Source organism: Aspergillus chevalieri, chromosome 3, assembly GCF_016861735.1.
Source record: "Aspergillus chevalieri M1 DNA, chromosome 3, nearly complete sequence".
Classification (NCBI taxonomy): domain Eukaryota; kingdom Fungi; phylum Ascomycota; class Eurotiomycetes; order Eurotiales; family Aspergillaceae; genus Aspergillus; species Aspergillus chevalieri.
In genome coordinates this window covers 2,094,662-2,110,050 of record NC_057364.1, presented here as the reverse complement: position 1 = coordinate 2,110,050, position 15,389 = coordinate 2,094,662, and the positions used below count along the sequence as shown (strand labels likewise).

The following is a 15,389-nucleotide window of genomic DNA, read 5'->3' as shown; positions in this document are numbered from 1 at the left end:
TAGTTGATATCTTCTCTATCAAAGGACCCTGAATTGACTTACCCCAAAGCTCCCGACCGCTTTCTCTCCGGCGTCCCAAAAAAAAAAGAAAAAAAGAGGAACCAGGCACCCCCACTTGGTTCTCTTCTTGTGATTTCTATCTTTTCCCTCGTTTTGTGACCCTCTCCTCGGTCTGTCTCCCTCTGTGTCCCAAAGGTTCGCTTTGTGTGCGATTGGGTGTCATTTTTTTTGCACAGGGACTAGTGATTTGGTTTGGTTGCGCTGCTTTCGTCCGTGGTTCAATTTGACTGTTTGACCTCTGAATCCGTTCCTCTACCTGTACCGGTGTGGCCCTCGCAATCACAAGACCCTCAATCTAGCAACTCCAGATCCCCGCTGTCATTCCCAGAGATCAAATCATGCCCTCTTTCACCGACCACAACGGGGGGGACTCCGGTTCTGAGCTGCCAGGTGGGTTATCTTGCCGCACTGTTCTTTTGGTCATCTGTTCTGCTGTTGCCTTCTCCTGATTTGACTCTCCTTTTTGTCTTTTCTGTGTCTGGTTTGGTGGGGACTGTCTCGCGTGCTCTCCGTATTACAGTTCTTACCGTCCCCGCAGCCATCACGTTTTCGTCACTTTTTTTTTTTTTCCTTTTCCTAGTTACTGTTTCTCCAAATGAATTCTGACACAGGTCAAGGTATACAGCCTATCCTGGGTACAGGCCTCAACGTTCACTCCTCTCCCAAGATTACAATTGACAATGGAAATGGAAATATGACCATGACTCCACCAGATGGACACGTTCCCAGAGAGCACCGTGCGTCGGTGGGAAAGAGGACCACCGCACGACCACCGGTACACAATGAGTTCGCGCTAGATGATACGGAGCAGAACGGTGCGAATGATCCTCAGGATACTTTGTTCAGTCAGGTGTACGAATGGCTTCAGCATGAGAAGGCCAAGCAGCGAGGTCATAAGTTGCGGATATCGGGCGACGGGAATGGGGTGGATAGTGCGCTGGCAAGCGATGGAGACGATGATGACGAAGATACCAATGCTCGACCGAGGAGCGCTACTTCCAAGAACAAGACGTTGGCCCTTGAGGGATTGGAGAAAATCTTGCTCGAATACACCACTTCTCGATACGATGGCAGCAACACATCTGTTTCCTCCGCGCGACGATTTGGTCGCCGGCGACAGGGTAAAAAGGGCCTGCGCAGGGCCTCCGCCTCCGAGTCTGATAACCTGGATGTCGAGTATGGTGTGCCTTATGTCGATGCGTCGCTGGATAACTCCAGGACACTCGGGTACAGTGGTGGTGCCGCGGAAGACGAGCAGGATGGCACGGTTGACTCGAAGCGCGCCAAGGAACGAGAGGCCTGGTTGACTTTCAAGACCGAAATTGTCCGTCTGGCTCATACGCTGGGAGTCAAGGGGTGGCGGAAGTTCCCTATGGAGTGTGCTGGTGATATTGACGTGGTTCGACTTAGCGGTGCTCTGACCAATGCGGTCTATGTCGTGACACCGCCGGCCAACCTCCCACCTCCTCCTAGGGCGGAAGATGGATCTTATACCCTGGTTCCTAGACGGTCTCCGCAGTAAGTTCTTTACACTTGTCTTCGAGGAGTTAGTCTGACTTTTATTCTCTACAGGAAACTCCTCCTTCGTATCTACGGTCCTCAAGTGGAACATTTGATCGACAGAGAAAAAGAACTGCAGATCCTCCGTCGCCTAGGCCGCAAGAACATTGGACCTCGAGTGCTGGGTACTTTCAACAATGGTCGATTCGAGCAATACTTCGAGGCCCGAACCCTCACCCCCGAGGATCTGCGGTACCCAGACACAATGAAGTCGATCGCCAAGCGGATGAGAGAATTACACGAAGGCATCGAGCTGGAGAAAGAGGAACGCGAAGGCGGTCCTATGGTCCTCAGAAACTGGGACAAATGGGTTGACCGCTGCGAACAAGTGATCAGTTGGCTGGACAAGGAGATCCAATCTGACCACAACGATGCGAAGGCGCAGAGTGAATCGTGGCGTCGTCGCGGTTTCGTCTGCGGTGTCCCGTGGCCTGTGTTTAGGAAAGCGGTTGACAATTATCGCAAGTGGCTCGAGGATACTTGTGGTGGTGCTGATGAGATCAAGCGCCAGCTTGTTTTTGCGCATAATGATGTGAGTCTCATCTACTTTTGTTGGATTGGAAATAAGTGCTAATGTCACAGACGCAATACGGCAATCTCCTCCGTCTAGAGCCCAAGTCCGAATCACCATTGCTCCTCCCCGCAAACGAGCACAAGCAGCTGGTCGTCATCGACTTCGAATACGCATCAGCCAACACCCCGGGCTTCGAATTCGCCAACCACTTCGTAAGTCCTACTTCCCCCAACAGAAACCAACTCCTGCTAACATATACCCAGTCTGAATGGTGCTACAATTACATGGACCCCCAATACTCACACTACTTCGACATCACGCGCTACCCAACCCCCGCCCAACAACACAACTTCATCTCTGCCTACGTCTCACACCGCCCCTTCAACGGCCCCAGCCAATCCGCCTACTCCGTCTCCCCATCAGGAACACCCCAAATGCGCGGCTCAACATCCAACCCGCCAACCTTCAACCTCGACGACCACGACCCCGCCCAGACCCAAAAATACGCAGACGCCGAAAAGGCAGCCGAGGACATCCACGAGGCCGAAGTGCAGTTCTTCATGAGACAGACTCGTCTGTGGAGAGTCATCAATTCCGCGCAATGGGTCGCCTGGGGTGTGGTCCAGGCCAAGGTCCCAGGCATGGAAGAAGGAATCGCAGCAGCCGAGGCTGAAAAGACAGGCCACGAAAACGGGAACGAAAGCGGAACCTCGAACGGCCCTACCGAACACCACCCAGAGCCAGAGCCAGAGCACAACAGCGAGGCCAAGGCTCCTGTTCCCGAGGCTGAAGCCGATGCTGATGACTTTGATTACCTTGCGTACGCGCAGGACCGGGCTATGATCTTCTGGGCTGATATGCTTGCATTCGGCCTTGTGAAGGAGGATGAGTTGCCAGGGCACGTGGTTGAGCATGTTAAGACTCGGGTTCTGGAGTATTAGTTGTTTTTATCATGGTTGATATTGTTTTTATTGAGTAATTATTGAAAGGTATGACTGACGACTTTGTTGCTGGTCCGGCGTTACGTTGTGTAAATAGCAATGTCATTTTCATTACTGAGATATATGCATCTGCCTCCATACTGTAAACCAAAGTACTGCACTCCACTTTGTTCCGTGCAGACTAATAACTCTCCCAAAACTGCGCATCAATCGCCACCAACCGGTTAAACAACTGATTCCGCCCCTTCATCCCCGTCAAATGATAGCACTGCCCAACCTCCCTCCCACAAACCACCAACCCATCCGCAACCTCCTTACTCTTCACCGTCAACTCCACAATCAACTTCCCCTTCCACCCCAGCCCCTCCGTCTTTTTCAACTCCCGGATCTCAGTAACAGGGATCTGGAAAAGCACCTTACTATCCTTCTGGTTCTCGATCCGCAGATCATCCAGCGCACCCGAGTTCTGCGTCGTGAAGTAGAGCAAGGGCGGTTCTTTGGAGGAGTCGATGACGACTGTTCCGCGCTTGCGCTCGAATTTCGCTTCGAATTTTAGTGGGCCCATGGGGGCTGTTATGAAGCCTTTGCGTTGCAGCATGCCGAGGAGGTGTTGGGTGTGTGCAGAGCCGGCGATGGCCATGGCGCGGTCGAGGGCGATATGGGATTTGATGGCTGTGGATATTGTGCGGCGGAAGATTTTGAAGAGTTTGGTGAGCCAGCGGCGTTTGCTGGGTTTGGGGGGTTCGAGGGAGTCGGCGGAGGGTTGTTTTTGGACGGCGGTTGGGGAGTCTTGGTTGGTGTCGTTGACGCTGTTGTTGTCGCTATTGGTGCCGTTGGTGCCGTTGGTGATGAGGTTGTTGGATTTCTTGCGGGATATAGGCCATGAGGGTTCGATGTTTGAGGAGCCTGGTGGAGGGGGGAGAGGAGAGGAGTTCATTTCGCCGATTCGAAGAAGGGTTAGGGTGAGTTGGGCGTTGGTAGGGACTCCTTTCAGAAGTGTTCTGGGATTAATTAGCAAGGCAAAGCCATATCCAGTTCGGGATTTGAGCATACTTTTGTATGTCCAAATTATCCTTCCAGTTTGGAACTTTGCGGTTCAAAAAGTCCACTGTCCATTCGAAGATTGGATCGCCAAAAAATCCGAATCCGATAACAAAGCCAATACCCTTGACAATCACATAGCTTGATGTGACGAGCGAGGCCAAGCAGATAGAGACCAATATTCCTACCAATTGCAAACGAGCTGAGATAGCAAAGAATGGCGGTGTTGGGGAGAAGACGCTGGATAAACCGTTAGTGTTATTGATGGTCGTAATCCAAAGGATAACATACTTGGCAAATCTCTCATAAAGATCTGTGATATCACTGATGACCCGCATCGTCTGATTCGTAGCCTTGGATACCTTCTTTTTCATAGGCTTTTCGGTCTTGTCTTCTGTCGGGCCATTCTCACCCGGCGCCTCTGCTGTTACTGGCACCACTTCCATTGACCCAGGCATAGATGGCGTCTCAGGGTTCTCTTCAGCCAGAGTCTCGGTTGAACTCTCAGCCGTACCCTGGCCGTATTTTCCAGCGGCACCTTCAACAGCAACAGTGGCGACCATGTTGACTAGGTTGCTAGCCTCTTGCTCAGCCGCTTCACCTTTGTGTCCCTCCGAAACACCAGTGATGCTGTCGTGCGATTCATGCTGCCCTGGCTTTGTATCGGGTTCAGCCGGTTCTGGGAATAGCAATGGTCGGACTGGCGGGAATATGATCAAAGCAACAAGGACGCTGGAGATGGCAGGAATGAGGAGATCGAAAAGCCACGCGACTAAATAAAACTGCAGCATTGTCAGCGCCAATATTGACTAACCCTAGATGTTCAACATACTGCACAAAACTTTGCTGTTCGCCGAGGCTCCTTCCACGACCGCAGCCTGCCAATATGATTGAAGAAACTAGAGAATCCTATGACGACTGAAGTATAGAATCGTTCCAGAGTTATCCGCAGCTTTTCTGGGGGATACTTTTCGTCTTCGGCGCGATTAAGGTCGAGCACCTTCTGAGGAGCGTCTTCTGCGGCTTTCACATAGTAGATTTGCTGTGCACGTGCTATATTAGCAATTGATCTGGGTCGCGTTAACTAGGCACACATGAAACACACCTTGTTAAACCGCCGAATAAGCATCCACAAATCCTCATTCGACAATCCCTCTGCCAGGGTTTCCTCCAGCGTCCTGGAAGATGCCCGGTACTTGATCTCGGGAGGGTTCGGCACGTTTCTGACATTGGTAGCCAGCGCACTGTCGCCTAGCTCTGTCTGGACTAAGTCATGGCCGTCTGTATTGTCCAGTGAGCCTGGTAAATGTTCCTGGCTCATCGTGATAGCAAAGATCCAATTGGAGGAGATGTTTGTTTTGTGTTGGGGATTCGAAAAGGGTCCAGTTTTCAATCATGGGTCATGCCGGTCGATGACATCATACACCAGGGGTAACTTATCGTTTCACTGCCCCAATACCTTTACCCCGCGTTTTTGGCTGTTTACGCGTGTTTTTATTTCTTTTAATACTTTCTGTACGAATGAACCAGGGAGGATAAATCATGGAGTAAGTTGAACAGGCATTTGGATGATGTTCCAGTCAAGCTGAGCTTATGCTGTACCTGGCTGGTCCGGGAAGCTTAACGTGGAGAAGCTGGGTACGGACCAATCCGAAATATGCAATTATACCATTCCATTATTCAGCGTCATATTAAAGATGAGACAGCATCGAAGAGTTTTCGTAGGAATCAAATAAACCATCCCAGGTTTCAATTGAAGGATTGGACTCCAGCCAGACACGTCCGTGACTCTGTGCTGGACTTTGCAACAAATGGGCTTCTCCAGTATGACCACACTAGCACTAAACATAACCTAGCTCAAGAAAGTCATTGTTCCTCTCAATGGTGCCACGTATGGGTCGGTGACAGAAAGGACATTTCCTCTTTCTTCTACATCTCTCGGCGACGACGGCGGCGGCGACGGTTCAAGACCAAAGAGCTAAGGAGAGTGCAGAGATGTCTCATTGACCGAGTCCATGTCGGTTACTTTCCAAGGAACAGCCCAGGTCTCATCAAATTCTCTCAGTTGCTCAAGTATTGTAGATTCGAAGATATCGAATGCTTCATCGAGGTAGGTTCCATTCTCGGTGCGACTTGACTTCTGGACAGTGCGGAGACCAGCATGCATGATGGGAACTTTCATCACTTCTCATTTTTACCGGCGAGATTGTATTGATAATCAGTGACGAAGCCTCTGGTGGTGCCATCGCTGGAAACAGGAATGACCTGGACTGCTTTCCCAGTAGCATTCTGGGAGATGTTCAAATAACCATTAAGGCCGGTGATAGTCCCAACGATATTTTCGGTGCAGTCGTCCGTGTCATGGACTTTAACAATGTACTGGTCGTCGTTGAAGTTATCCAGTTTGACCAGAATGGAGGTGGAAACATCCTCATTCAACACAGTACTGGTACTTGGTTCAGCAATTCGGTGAATCCCAACCTGTGCGCCAGTACAGCGTTCGTCAGTAAACTCAAGCACTCAATATGCCAAAGATGTGGCAAAAAGCGCTGAATAGACTAGCAAGCAAGATATTCTTCTTCCACGTTTGTGGGGAAAGGAAAGAGCTCTGTGGTAATGATTGGTATGACTATGCAGTTCTTGGTAAAAGCTGGTTAGTTTCAATAGGCTCACGGATTCGCCGGAACTTGTCTCTAGCATCTGTTAGCGTCCCGGATCAAATAGGATAATATCCGCTACCCTGTTTGCATGCCCATTGTCCAAGCGAAATTAATATAAGTAGACCATGTGGAGTCTTGGTATATAAGACCCATCAGTGGCCAGGATTCGGATTAGACTCGCGAGAATCCACGGTCACGGCCGTTGCCAAGTATGGATTATTAGGTATTTAGGCCCACGGTGAATCTTCCAGTCGTTTTTGACAGGCAACATATTGGGCGATTTTTGAGACATTGGAAGCACAGTCCACTTCTTGTTTGATTGTCCGGAGTAGGGCACTTTTCTTCCGGTGCTCCGAGTGGGTTGTAATTTGGCGTGGTCCGCGAATAATTCGGATTCTTGAATGCTCGTGGTATTTTGATTCAGGGCGTCAGAGGCAAGCTTCAGGATCAATAGTTTGATTATGGATTCCCCTTTCTCCTTGTTGCTAAGGTGCTGGCGAGGGTTATAAAAATTTGTTGTTGCCCCACACAAAACCAATTTCCGAGGTGTGAACCCTATGCCGTTATCGCAGGCAACCAAATGCCTCCGGTAGCAAAGTACAATCGTATCGGTATTCATTGTTATCCATAACTTCTAAGATATATATCCCCGCAGAAAGTAGGGTGATGATCCCGCAAAGCAGATTAAAACTGATGAGACTCATCTGGCGAACTCACGTCTACCATAGATAGAAACCAAAGAGAAAAAGGCTACCGCTTAGCACATTCATATGTCATTGACAAAAAGGTAACCGAGGTGATATGATTTAGGGCACTCGAAAGAGTACTCGTGACCCACGATGAGCTCAAAGGCTCGGCTTCCATCAAACGTGACTTTCCATTTAGCATCCATCAGTCCCCATATTTCCTCACACGCCCTCCAAACGAGCAAGCCCATCAATCCAAACGCACAGACATCCTATTTATAGGGGTATAGGAGAAAGACGAGATGAGCCGCATCCTTCCTGAGGCTCATCACGAACAACTCACTCACACCGACATAGGGCCAAACTCAAAACTATATCCACAACATTGCCCGGAAACCCACCTGAAACAAATTGGAATAAAACCTACACAGCCACAAGCCTCACTATCATCGTTTATCGCACTGCGTAGGGTAATTCGATATCATCTGCCAGAGCCGCAATGCAAGTCAATGCAGTGGAGCAGGGTTAGAGGGTGATACAATGCAGGGCCATGTAAGATCCCCACGATGTATACAATACAATGCGATGCAGTGCGACATAATAGCGATCCGTCATGGAGTAGGCTGTAAAAGGGGTATCTACTCTGGATTATGTGTATTGTAGGCCAATCGGTCGGCGCCAGCGCATAGGGAATCTGTACTGTAGGGCATGGCAGTGGCGGGATGTGTTCTATAGGGATTCCGGAACATGAAGGGCCAATTGGATTTAACTGAAATTGACTGGGTTGGTTGGAAGCTGGGTTATTGCTTACACATAGCAAATGTACTCTACACGGAGTAATACGGCATGTGAATGCCAAGGTAGTACAAGTAGAGCTTAGCATGTTTGTGCTGCATTATTTATTACTTATTACTCATAACGCATAAGTTACTGACCTCACATGGAATCGTGAATTACCATGAATAATCGGAAATAGTAGAGTGCCGCTACTTGACGCGATCGTCATCATGAATAATCCTCCATGGAGCACCCGAGAAACATAGAATGACAGCTGAATACCCATGGTTATCTTTCTCGTCTATCGCTGACGCACGTGCCATGTGGTTCTTCCAGATATGCTACCCCAAGAGTACCGGATCTGGCTAACCCGAATCGGAATTTGGGAACGAGGTGCAATGGTCCATGTATCCTGCCCCCAACGGATTGCAGGAAAAAGTATAGATGCGTCTAGATTGTATTATATGGTAAACCGAAGATAAGGTCGTTGTATAACAGTGGATGTATTAGTGAAGGGCAATGACCACTTTACATCAGCGTTTGATAAACTCAGGAGTACTGAATCAGGTTGTGGTCGAATAATCGCACATCATTCGCTTGCCTAGAATGTCGTAAATGGAAGAGCAAACGAACTGGTGGTCTAGCTTATGTTAGTAGCATTGTGTAACTAGCTCCAGGGCATTCATCAGCAAGGCTAAGGCTTTGTGCTCATGCGCTGTTAGGCTCAATGCGCTAAGTTGGCGTCATGACACGGGCTATCTTTCGTCCATAGCTAGGCATCTGGTTTCAGCATTTCATGAACACTCTATTGATGCCTATGGCTGCTCTATGAGGATGAAGAAGTAAATGATTGACCAAGCCGGTCGAAGGCATCACTCCCGTTGCACTGGTAGGGTGTAGATCTCAATCATGTGATGGTCCTATATGTACTCCGTACAAATACAGTAACTGTCAGGATATGGCGTATCGAGGCCGACCAGATCATCAGGGTTGCCGGATAGCTGGATCGATTAATGCTCCATACTCAAACGGAATCTGTTCATCACTCTAATGTCACTAAAGTAGTAACCCAGTTCTCCCAACAGGGAAATATGCATTGGAGATAAGGATGGCTGCTCGCTTAGCGAGTCATGAAGACATGAAGATGGACCATGTCGGGATTTCCGTATTCCGTACTGACAAGTGCGGAGAAAGCAGCATCCATCGTTCTGATTGGGGGCTTTGGTCCGGGCTTTGAGCGGCAGGACGGCAATCTCCGATGCTACCGTTTTGGGATATAGGTCTATTTTCCATTTTCAATTTTCCAATAAAACAGTTCGGAGTATCTACGGCTAGTCATGGACAATGATGCGTTAGGTGGTGAACGGGTCGTTGTCCCGTGGGTGAGATGTCATGTACGTTCTAGGTATCGCTGCATGCGGCGAAATTATACCGTTTTATCCGCAACGTGGGTGAAAGGGAGGCGAAGTGTCAAAGGGTGTTTCTTTTTTGTTGTTGAGGCTCAGTTTGAGTTGGGCGGGTCTTTGGGGGGAGGGGAAATCTTATCCATAACCAGGTTAAGGCAGAACTCGGTGAGATACAGAGTCAACCGAACTACTCCGTGTGCTCTGACTCAGTATGCTGTCCGCAAGGTCTATTTCTGAGATTCTTATTTGCTTTTCTCTCTGAATGCTTGGTAATAATTATGTTGAGTTGGTTACCGAGGGGTTTCTTATTGGATAGAACGAGGAAAATCAGACGAAACGTGTCAACGTCCTGAGGCATTCGACAAGTACTGCCGTACTGTACAGGGCGTTCAGTATCGTAATGTAATGCGTAAAAGAAATACAGGGTGCCCCCTACGGAGACATGTCACGGGGGATCTCGGTCTTAATTGGCCCACTTTAGACCCCAGGATCTCTGCTAATATATGAATACACCAATCACAAATTCCCATCTCAGCCGCGATGGACCCGGCCCGCAGCTCCGGGCAGCGACCGAAAAAGAAGATGGGCAGCTTGACAGGAGCCAAACTTTGGGCAGTGTTCGTTTTGTCTTTGCGGTCAGTCCGTGCTTAACTATCATAAACCAAACCATACTTCTAAACGATCAGGTCACGCCAAGCTTCATTGGATTTTATTTCTATTCTGAGGGATGTATGCTGAGGAAGTGCTTGTAATAATGGTACAGAAGCTGTACATCATCACCGGCGCCTGGGAAAAGCGGGGGTTGGCAAAAGACAAGGGTCATGCTGGTCCGCGTTCACCATTAAAGTTGTTCCACTAACCAGGCGACGCATTCGAAACATGGTTGGCTATCCTCATATTATTATTATTATTATTGCCCAGAAGTCTGGAGTCACACATCATCATTATGATCCTTGATCCATCGCCTGCCATGAGGAGACAGACGCAGTCTTACTATGCAGGAATGCAGGATGTATGCGCTGTGGTTGATATCTTTACAATGATATACGGCGAAGCCGAGATTCGTCCATTTGACCAGTGAGCGGTCTGATAATCCCAACCGCAACTAGAAATACATAGCACGGAGACGGAGCACAGAGATCCCGACTGTACTTGTAGGGAATGAGTATTATTACCCGATATGGAATAGCACATGCGGCTCTTACCTCATTGATCGAGACCCAACCACGGTTCACTCGGGGCCGGTGGCTTGGCGCCAATCATGTGCTCACCAGACGGTATGGTACGGTAAATACGGTACAATACCCCAGGATGTCAGCTAAATTGTGAATCAGAACAGCGAGTTATGCTTGGATGAGCAAATGGAATGGGCATCAGGAGATATTCTAGACAGTCTTATTTGCTTTTTTCAAAGAAATGAGACGAATATTAAAAAAAATAAAAAATAAAAAAGTTGTGGTTCGACCATATCTCCCACCACCCAACCTGATCAGCATCGCCAAAAGAAGGACGAGGCTGTGGACTTGTTCCCACTGGTCCTTTTCCTCATTGTCCTCTTAAAAGACTTCTTTTAAGCCGCGAGCCGCAACGGTTGGGGGCCCTCTTCTCTCTTTCTCTGCAGTCCCTCCTACTAAACTAACAAGCCATTTTTCTCTTTCATGTTCTCTACCCCTCTGCATCTTTTGTTTCTTTCTTTCATAACTTACTTTTCTTCCCTATTCTCTTTGTTTCTGGCCTATACTACTAACCTCGATAAGGCGTGTTACTCCACGTGCTTCGCTCGTCTAGGGCCTCCATCGCACTGGTACCGGTGCATACTGGCGTTCTCACTTTATATACCTCTCCTGTATACCGATACCGTCGTCTTCTGAAGTGGATTGCTTCAAGATCCTTACGTCTCTTCCTGTACATCAATCGATACAGATACTCTCTTGTTTGAAACCCTTTCCAAAATGGTCGGTCCCCGTGGTGGCCCGTCTCGCAAGAGCCACACCAAGTCTCGTAACGGCTGTAAAACCTGCAAAAGACGACATATTAGATGCGACGAGAGCTTTCCGCAATGGTATGAATCAGTTGGACTGAAGGATAGCAGACATACACTAACACCAAATTAGTCGCAACTGTACCAAACATAACTGTCGCTGCGACTACATGGACTCATCCACTGCCAAAGACACCGCCTCCAACTCACGCAACGCCCCTGACCTCCTCATGTCGCCAGAGATCGAGAGCGAAATAGAGAGTTGGCACGTCACTGGTGTGCCTCCCTTCCCGGAACTGCTCCACTGCCCCCAGAATGGATGGCATGGGCTGTCGCGGACGGATTTGCGATTGATTCATCACATTACGGGTCTCTCGATCGATCTTCACCGTCGCGGATTTAGTAACTGCACGACCTGGGCGCGGTTGATGCCCAAGTAAGTGTTTCAGATGTATTGGTTGAGGAAACCTGGCTGACTCTCGCTGCAGCTTCCTTGTAGTTGCGTTGTCGAACGACTACGTGATGAGCTCTATACTAGCCCTATCAGCCGTTCACCTGGCCTGGATTACCCGGAACAAAGACACCAAGTATCTCGCACACCGTCACCGAGGAACAGCAATCAAGGGACTACACAAGGCTATTGGCACATTCTCGAATGACAACAGCGAGGCAATCCTAGCAGCATCGACTTTGCTATCGTGGCAGACAACGGAATGGCAGAGTTGGGCATCTCTGCAGAAGGGAATCACTTCAGTATGTGACAAGTGTTGAGCCAACATGTTCTATGGTTAACCGGTATGCAGGTCTTGAGCACGATGCATCCAGTTTGGAGGCAGAAGTCAGAAATAGCCCAGTTCCTTGAGAGCCAGAGGTGTCTAGGATGCACCAACTCCCCGGTCATGTCCGGATTTCAATTCCAGGAGAAGAACCTGGCCAGTGTCGACCGGACTATCACGGCCCTCGAGAATGCACAAGAACAAGTTCTGCACAGCCACCAAGAGCACTACTGTCGAATTGGGGAACTGTTGGGTTTCTTGCGCCAATTCCGTAAGAACCTTCCGAAACAAACTCCTCAGGAAGCTTTCGAATATGTTCAGCCCTTGCGGCAATGGCTGTTCTGGTTGCCTCCTGCCATGCTCCGGGGCGGAGAAACCGATATCAGCGCCCTCGCCATTCTTTCCCAATTCTTTGCTACTGCAGTCACTTTGGATGCGGTCTTCCCTGATTTAGGCGGCGCATACTTGGGGCCTCTCTCAATGGGGCCCATCGAGGATATCTACCAGATCATCGTTGCTCGTAACACGACAGATCCGTTCAACCCGGAACTACAACTAGCTCTCGCCTTAATGGACCTCCCACAGCAAGCAGTTGCTCAATACAAGAACCGCTTGTATTTGTCGCCGCGATCCTCCATCGATTATACCTCTCCACCGCCACCCAGTCCTTATGCTCCGGTTCAAGACTTCCAGGCGGCTTCTTCATCTTCTCCGTCCACCTCACCCTCATTTACACCATACACCCCTCCCCTCCACTCGCCCCCGGAAGTGAGCGTTGCAACCTCTCCATTCGAGTTCGTTGATTACGTGACAGCGCCGACACAGGCGTTATACCCACCGTCACCGGGCTTACTCTCTGAATCATGCGAGGGTGTGTCTGATTTTTCATCAGCCTATCCTGATGACTTCCTCTGCAGCGGTGGTCTCTCTCGAACAAACGACACTCCGGAAATGGTTTTTGGGTATTACCCTCCACCAGAGACCAATCGGGATCTGCTTGCGCCCGAGTCTAATTGGGCATGAATGGCAGTTTATATTTCACTTTCCGAATTGTACTTACGAGCAACGCTTCACCTCTGATACCCTTTCTATTCACCATATTGATTTGACTATATATGATTTATTTATCTGCTTGAGTGGCTGGTGTTAATTTTGCATGGTAACTGGGACGGATTCGTGCTTATTCTTGTTTGGATATGATACCACGGGGTCAATTAACGAGGAAACATATTATTCTGCTATAGGCGCATTGGAATGATGAACATACTCTATTCTTCATCCATCTACTATATTTATCGAGCCTTGTAATGGATTGACTTTTCCATCTTGAGGAATGTCCAAGTGCGCTGTACCAGGACCGTAAACTAAGCTTCTGGAACGCTATATATAGACATACCTAACTTCCATCCTCGTATTAAACGGTCAAACTCAAAGCGCACATTGGATCGGGATATTTCTGACAGCCAAACTATCCCATCCAGCCCTATTCGCATTCAGATCTCATAGTACGACTCTGTACAGGATGGAGGCTCGTATCCCACAATGACATAACAAAGCACGTGATAGCAACCACCTTGTTTGCATCATTGTCAAACAATTATTGGCGGGTGGTGACATCGTTTGTTTCTGCTTTCATCCAATGCCCAGACTGCTCAGGTTCTATGCCAGATCTTCTCGAAACTTGATAACATTTTTGCTAGCAGTTCCGGCTGAAATTCCTCTACTGCGTTACGAACCTGAATTGTCTACAAGACACAACAGAAAGACACCATGGCTGACGGTGGTGGATGGAGCACGATTGAGTCCGATGAGGTACTCTCCTTCTCTTTGATTTGAATTGACTGAAGCTAACAATGACCTCGCAGGGCGTCTTCACATCCCTCATCGAGAACCTAGGCGTCAAAGGCGCTCAATTCGAAGAACTCATCTCCCTAGATGCGGATACCATTCGTTCATTGAGGTATATACCCCTCCCGCTTCTCAAGCTCTATTTGCTACGCTCCGCTCCGCAAACTTGAATACTAACAAAATAGCCCCGTCTACGGCGTAATCTTCCTCTTCAAATGGCTCCGTGAAACCACCACCCCCGCAACCCCCACAGCCCCCCAAGACGGCACCTACACAACAACCCCACCCGAAAACCTCTTCTTTGCCGCCCAAACCATCCAAAACGCCTGCGGCACCCAAGCCATCCTCTCCATCATCCTTAACCAAGACACCCCCGCCCCGCACAACAACCAACTTCCGATAAACATCGGCCCGGAGCTACAATCCTTCAAGGACTTCACGACCGGCTTCCCGGCCGACCTCCGCGGCGAAGCACTCTCGAACTCCGAGGCCATTCGCACCGCGCACAACGCGTTCGCAAAGGCATCGCCGTTCGTCGACGAGACGGCCAGACCGCAGGACGAGGAGGAAGGCGGGGATGTGTATCATTTCATTGCGTACACGCCTGTAGACGGGGTGTTGTATGAGCTTGACGGGTTGCAGCCGTATCCGATCAGCCACGGCGAGTGCGGTGGTGATACATTCCCCGAGAAGGTGATCGAGGTGTTGCAGAGGCGGATTGCGAGGTATCCCGAGGGGGAGACGAGGTTCAATCTTATGGCTGTTACGCGGGATTTGCGGATGCAGGCGCAGGAGACGGGGGATGCGGAGTTGATGGAGCGAGAGGAGAGGAAGAGGCGGGGATGGGCTTGGGAGAATACATTGAGAAGGTCGAATTTTGTGGGGTTCATTGGGGAGGTGCTTAAGGGGGTTGTTGGGACGAAGGAGGCGCAGGGGCCGGAGGCGTACAATGAGTGGGTTGAGAAGGCGAAGCTGGATACGCAGAGGAAGTTGGCGAGGCGGTAGTTCGTGTACAGTATCTGTTATGCATACCCAGGTCATGTCGTGTCTAGAGTAAATCAATTATGTTGATAATGCTACAGTCACTCGATTATTCGGAATGTCTTCAAATGTAGACGGGCTACTCTGTACACGGAGTC

At 49.3% G+C, this 15,389-nt stretch overlaps 5 protein-coding genes across 5 annotated transcripts; 3 read left to right on the top strand and 2 right to left on the bottom strand.

Moving 5' to 3' along the window:
* Nucleotides 1–655: 655 nt before the first annotated feature.
* ACHE_30747A (putative choline kinase) lies at nucleotides 656–3,075 on the top strand (the record flags this gene model as incomplete). Its single annotated transcript, XM_043277399.1, has 4 exons — nucleotides 656–1,578; nucleotides 1,633–2,152; nucleotides 2,203–2,346; nucleotides 2,398–3,075. The coding sequence occupies 4 exons, from the start codon at nucleotides 656–658 to the stop codon at nucleotides 3,073–3,075; spliced, it is 2,265 nt and encodes a 754-aa protein (XP_043135282.1).
* A 181-nt stretch (nucleotides 3,076–3,256) lies between these two features.
* Nucleotides 3,257–5,437, bottom strand: ACHE_30746S (uncharacterized protein; the record flags this gene model as incomplete). Its single annotated transcript, XM_043277398.1, has 5 exons — nucleotides 3,257–4,076; nucleotides 4,129–4,356; nucleotides 4,408–4,898; nucleotides 4,949–5,158; nucleotides 5,222–5,437. The coding sequence occupies 5 exons, from the start codon at nucleotides 5,435–5,437 to the stop codon at nucleotides 3,257–3,259; spliced, it is 1,965 nt and encodes a 654-aa protein (XP_043135281.1).
* An 860-nt stretch (nucleotides 5,438–6,297) lies between these two features.
* ACHE_30745S (uncharacterized protein) lies at nucleotides 6,298–6,816 on the bottom strand (the record flags this gene model as incomplete). The annotated part of the gene is made up of 2 exons (XM_043277396.1): nucleotides 6,298–6,597; nucleotides 6,790–6,816. 2 exons carry the CDS (start codon nucleotides 6,814–6,816, stop codon nucleotides 6,298–6,300), a joined length of 327 nt encoding a protein of 108 aa, XP_043135280.1.
* A 4,781-nt stretch (nucleotides 6,817–11,597) lies between these two features.
* ACHE_30744A (putative C6 transcription factor RosA-like) lies at nucleotides 11,598–13,425 on the top strand (the record flags this gene model as incomplete). Its single annotated transcript, XM_043277395.1, has 4 exons — nucleotides 11,598–11,707; nucleotides 11,760–12,062; nucleotides 12,115–12,379; nucleotides 12,430–13,425. 4 exons carry the CDS (start codon nucleotides 11,598–11,600, stop codon nucleotides 13,423–13,425), a joined length of 1,674 nt encoding a protein of 557 aa, XP_043135279.1.
* A 747-nt stretch (nucleotides 13,426–14,172) lies between these two features.
* ACHE_30743A (putative 26S proteasome-associated ubiquitin C-terminal hydrolase) lies at nucleotides 14,173–15,255 on the top strand (the record flags this gene model as incomplete). Its single annotated transcript, XM_043277394.1, has 3 exons — nucleotides 14,173–14,214; nucleotides 14,268–14,362; nucleotides 14,436–15,255. 3 exons carry the CDS (start codon nucleotides 14,173–14,175, stop codon nucleotides 15,253–15,255), a joined length of 957 nt encoding a protein of 318 aa, XP_043135278.1.
* Nucleotides 15,256–15,389: the final 134 nt, after the last annotated feature.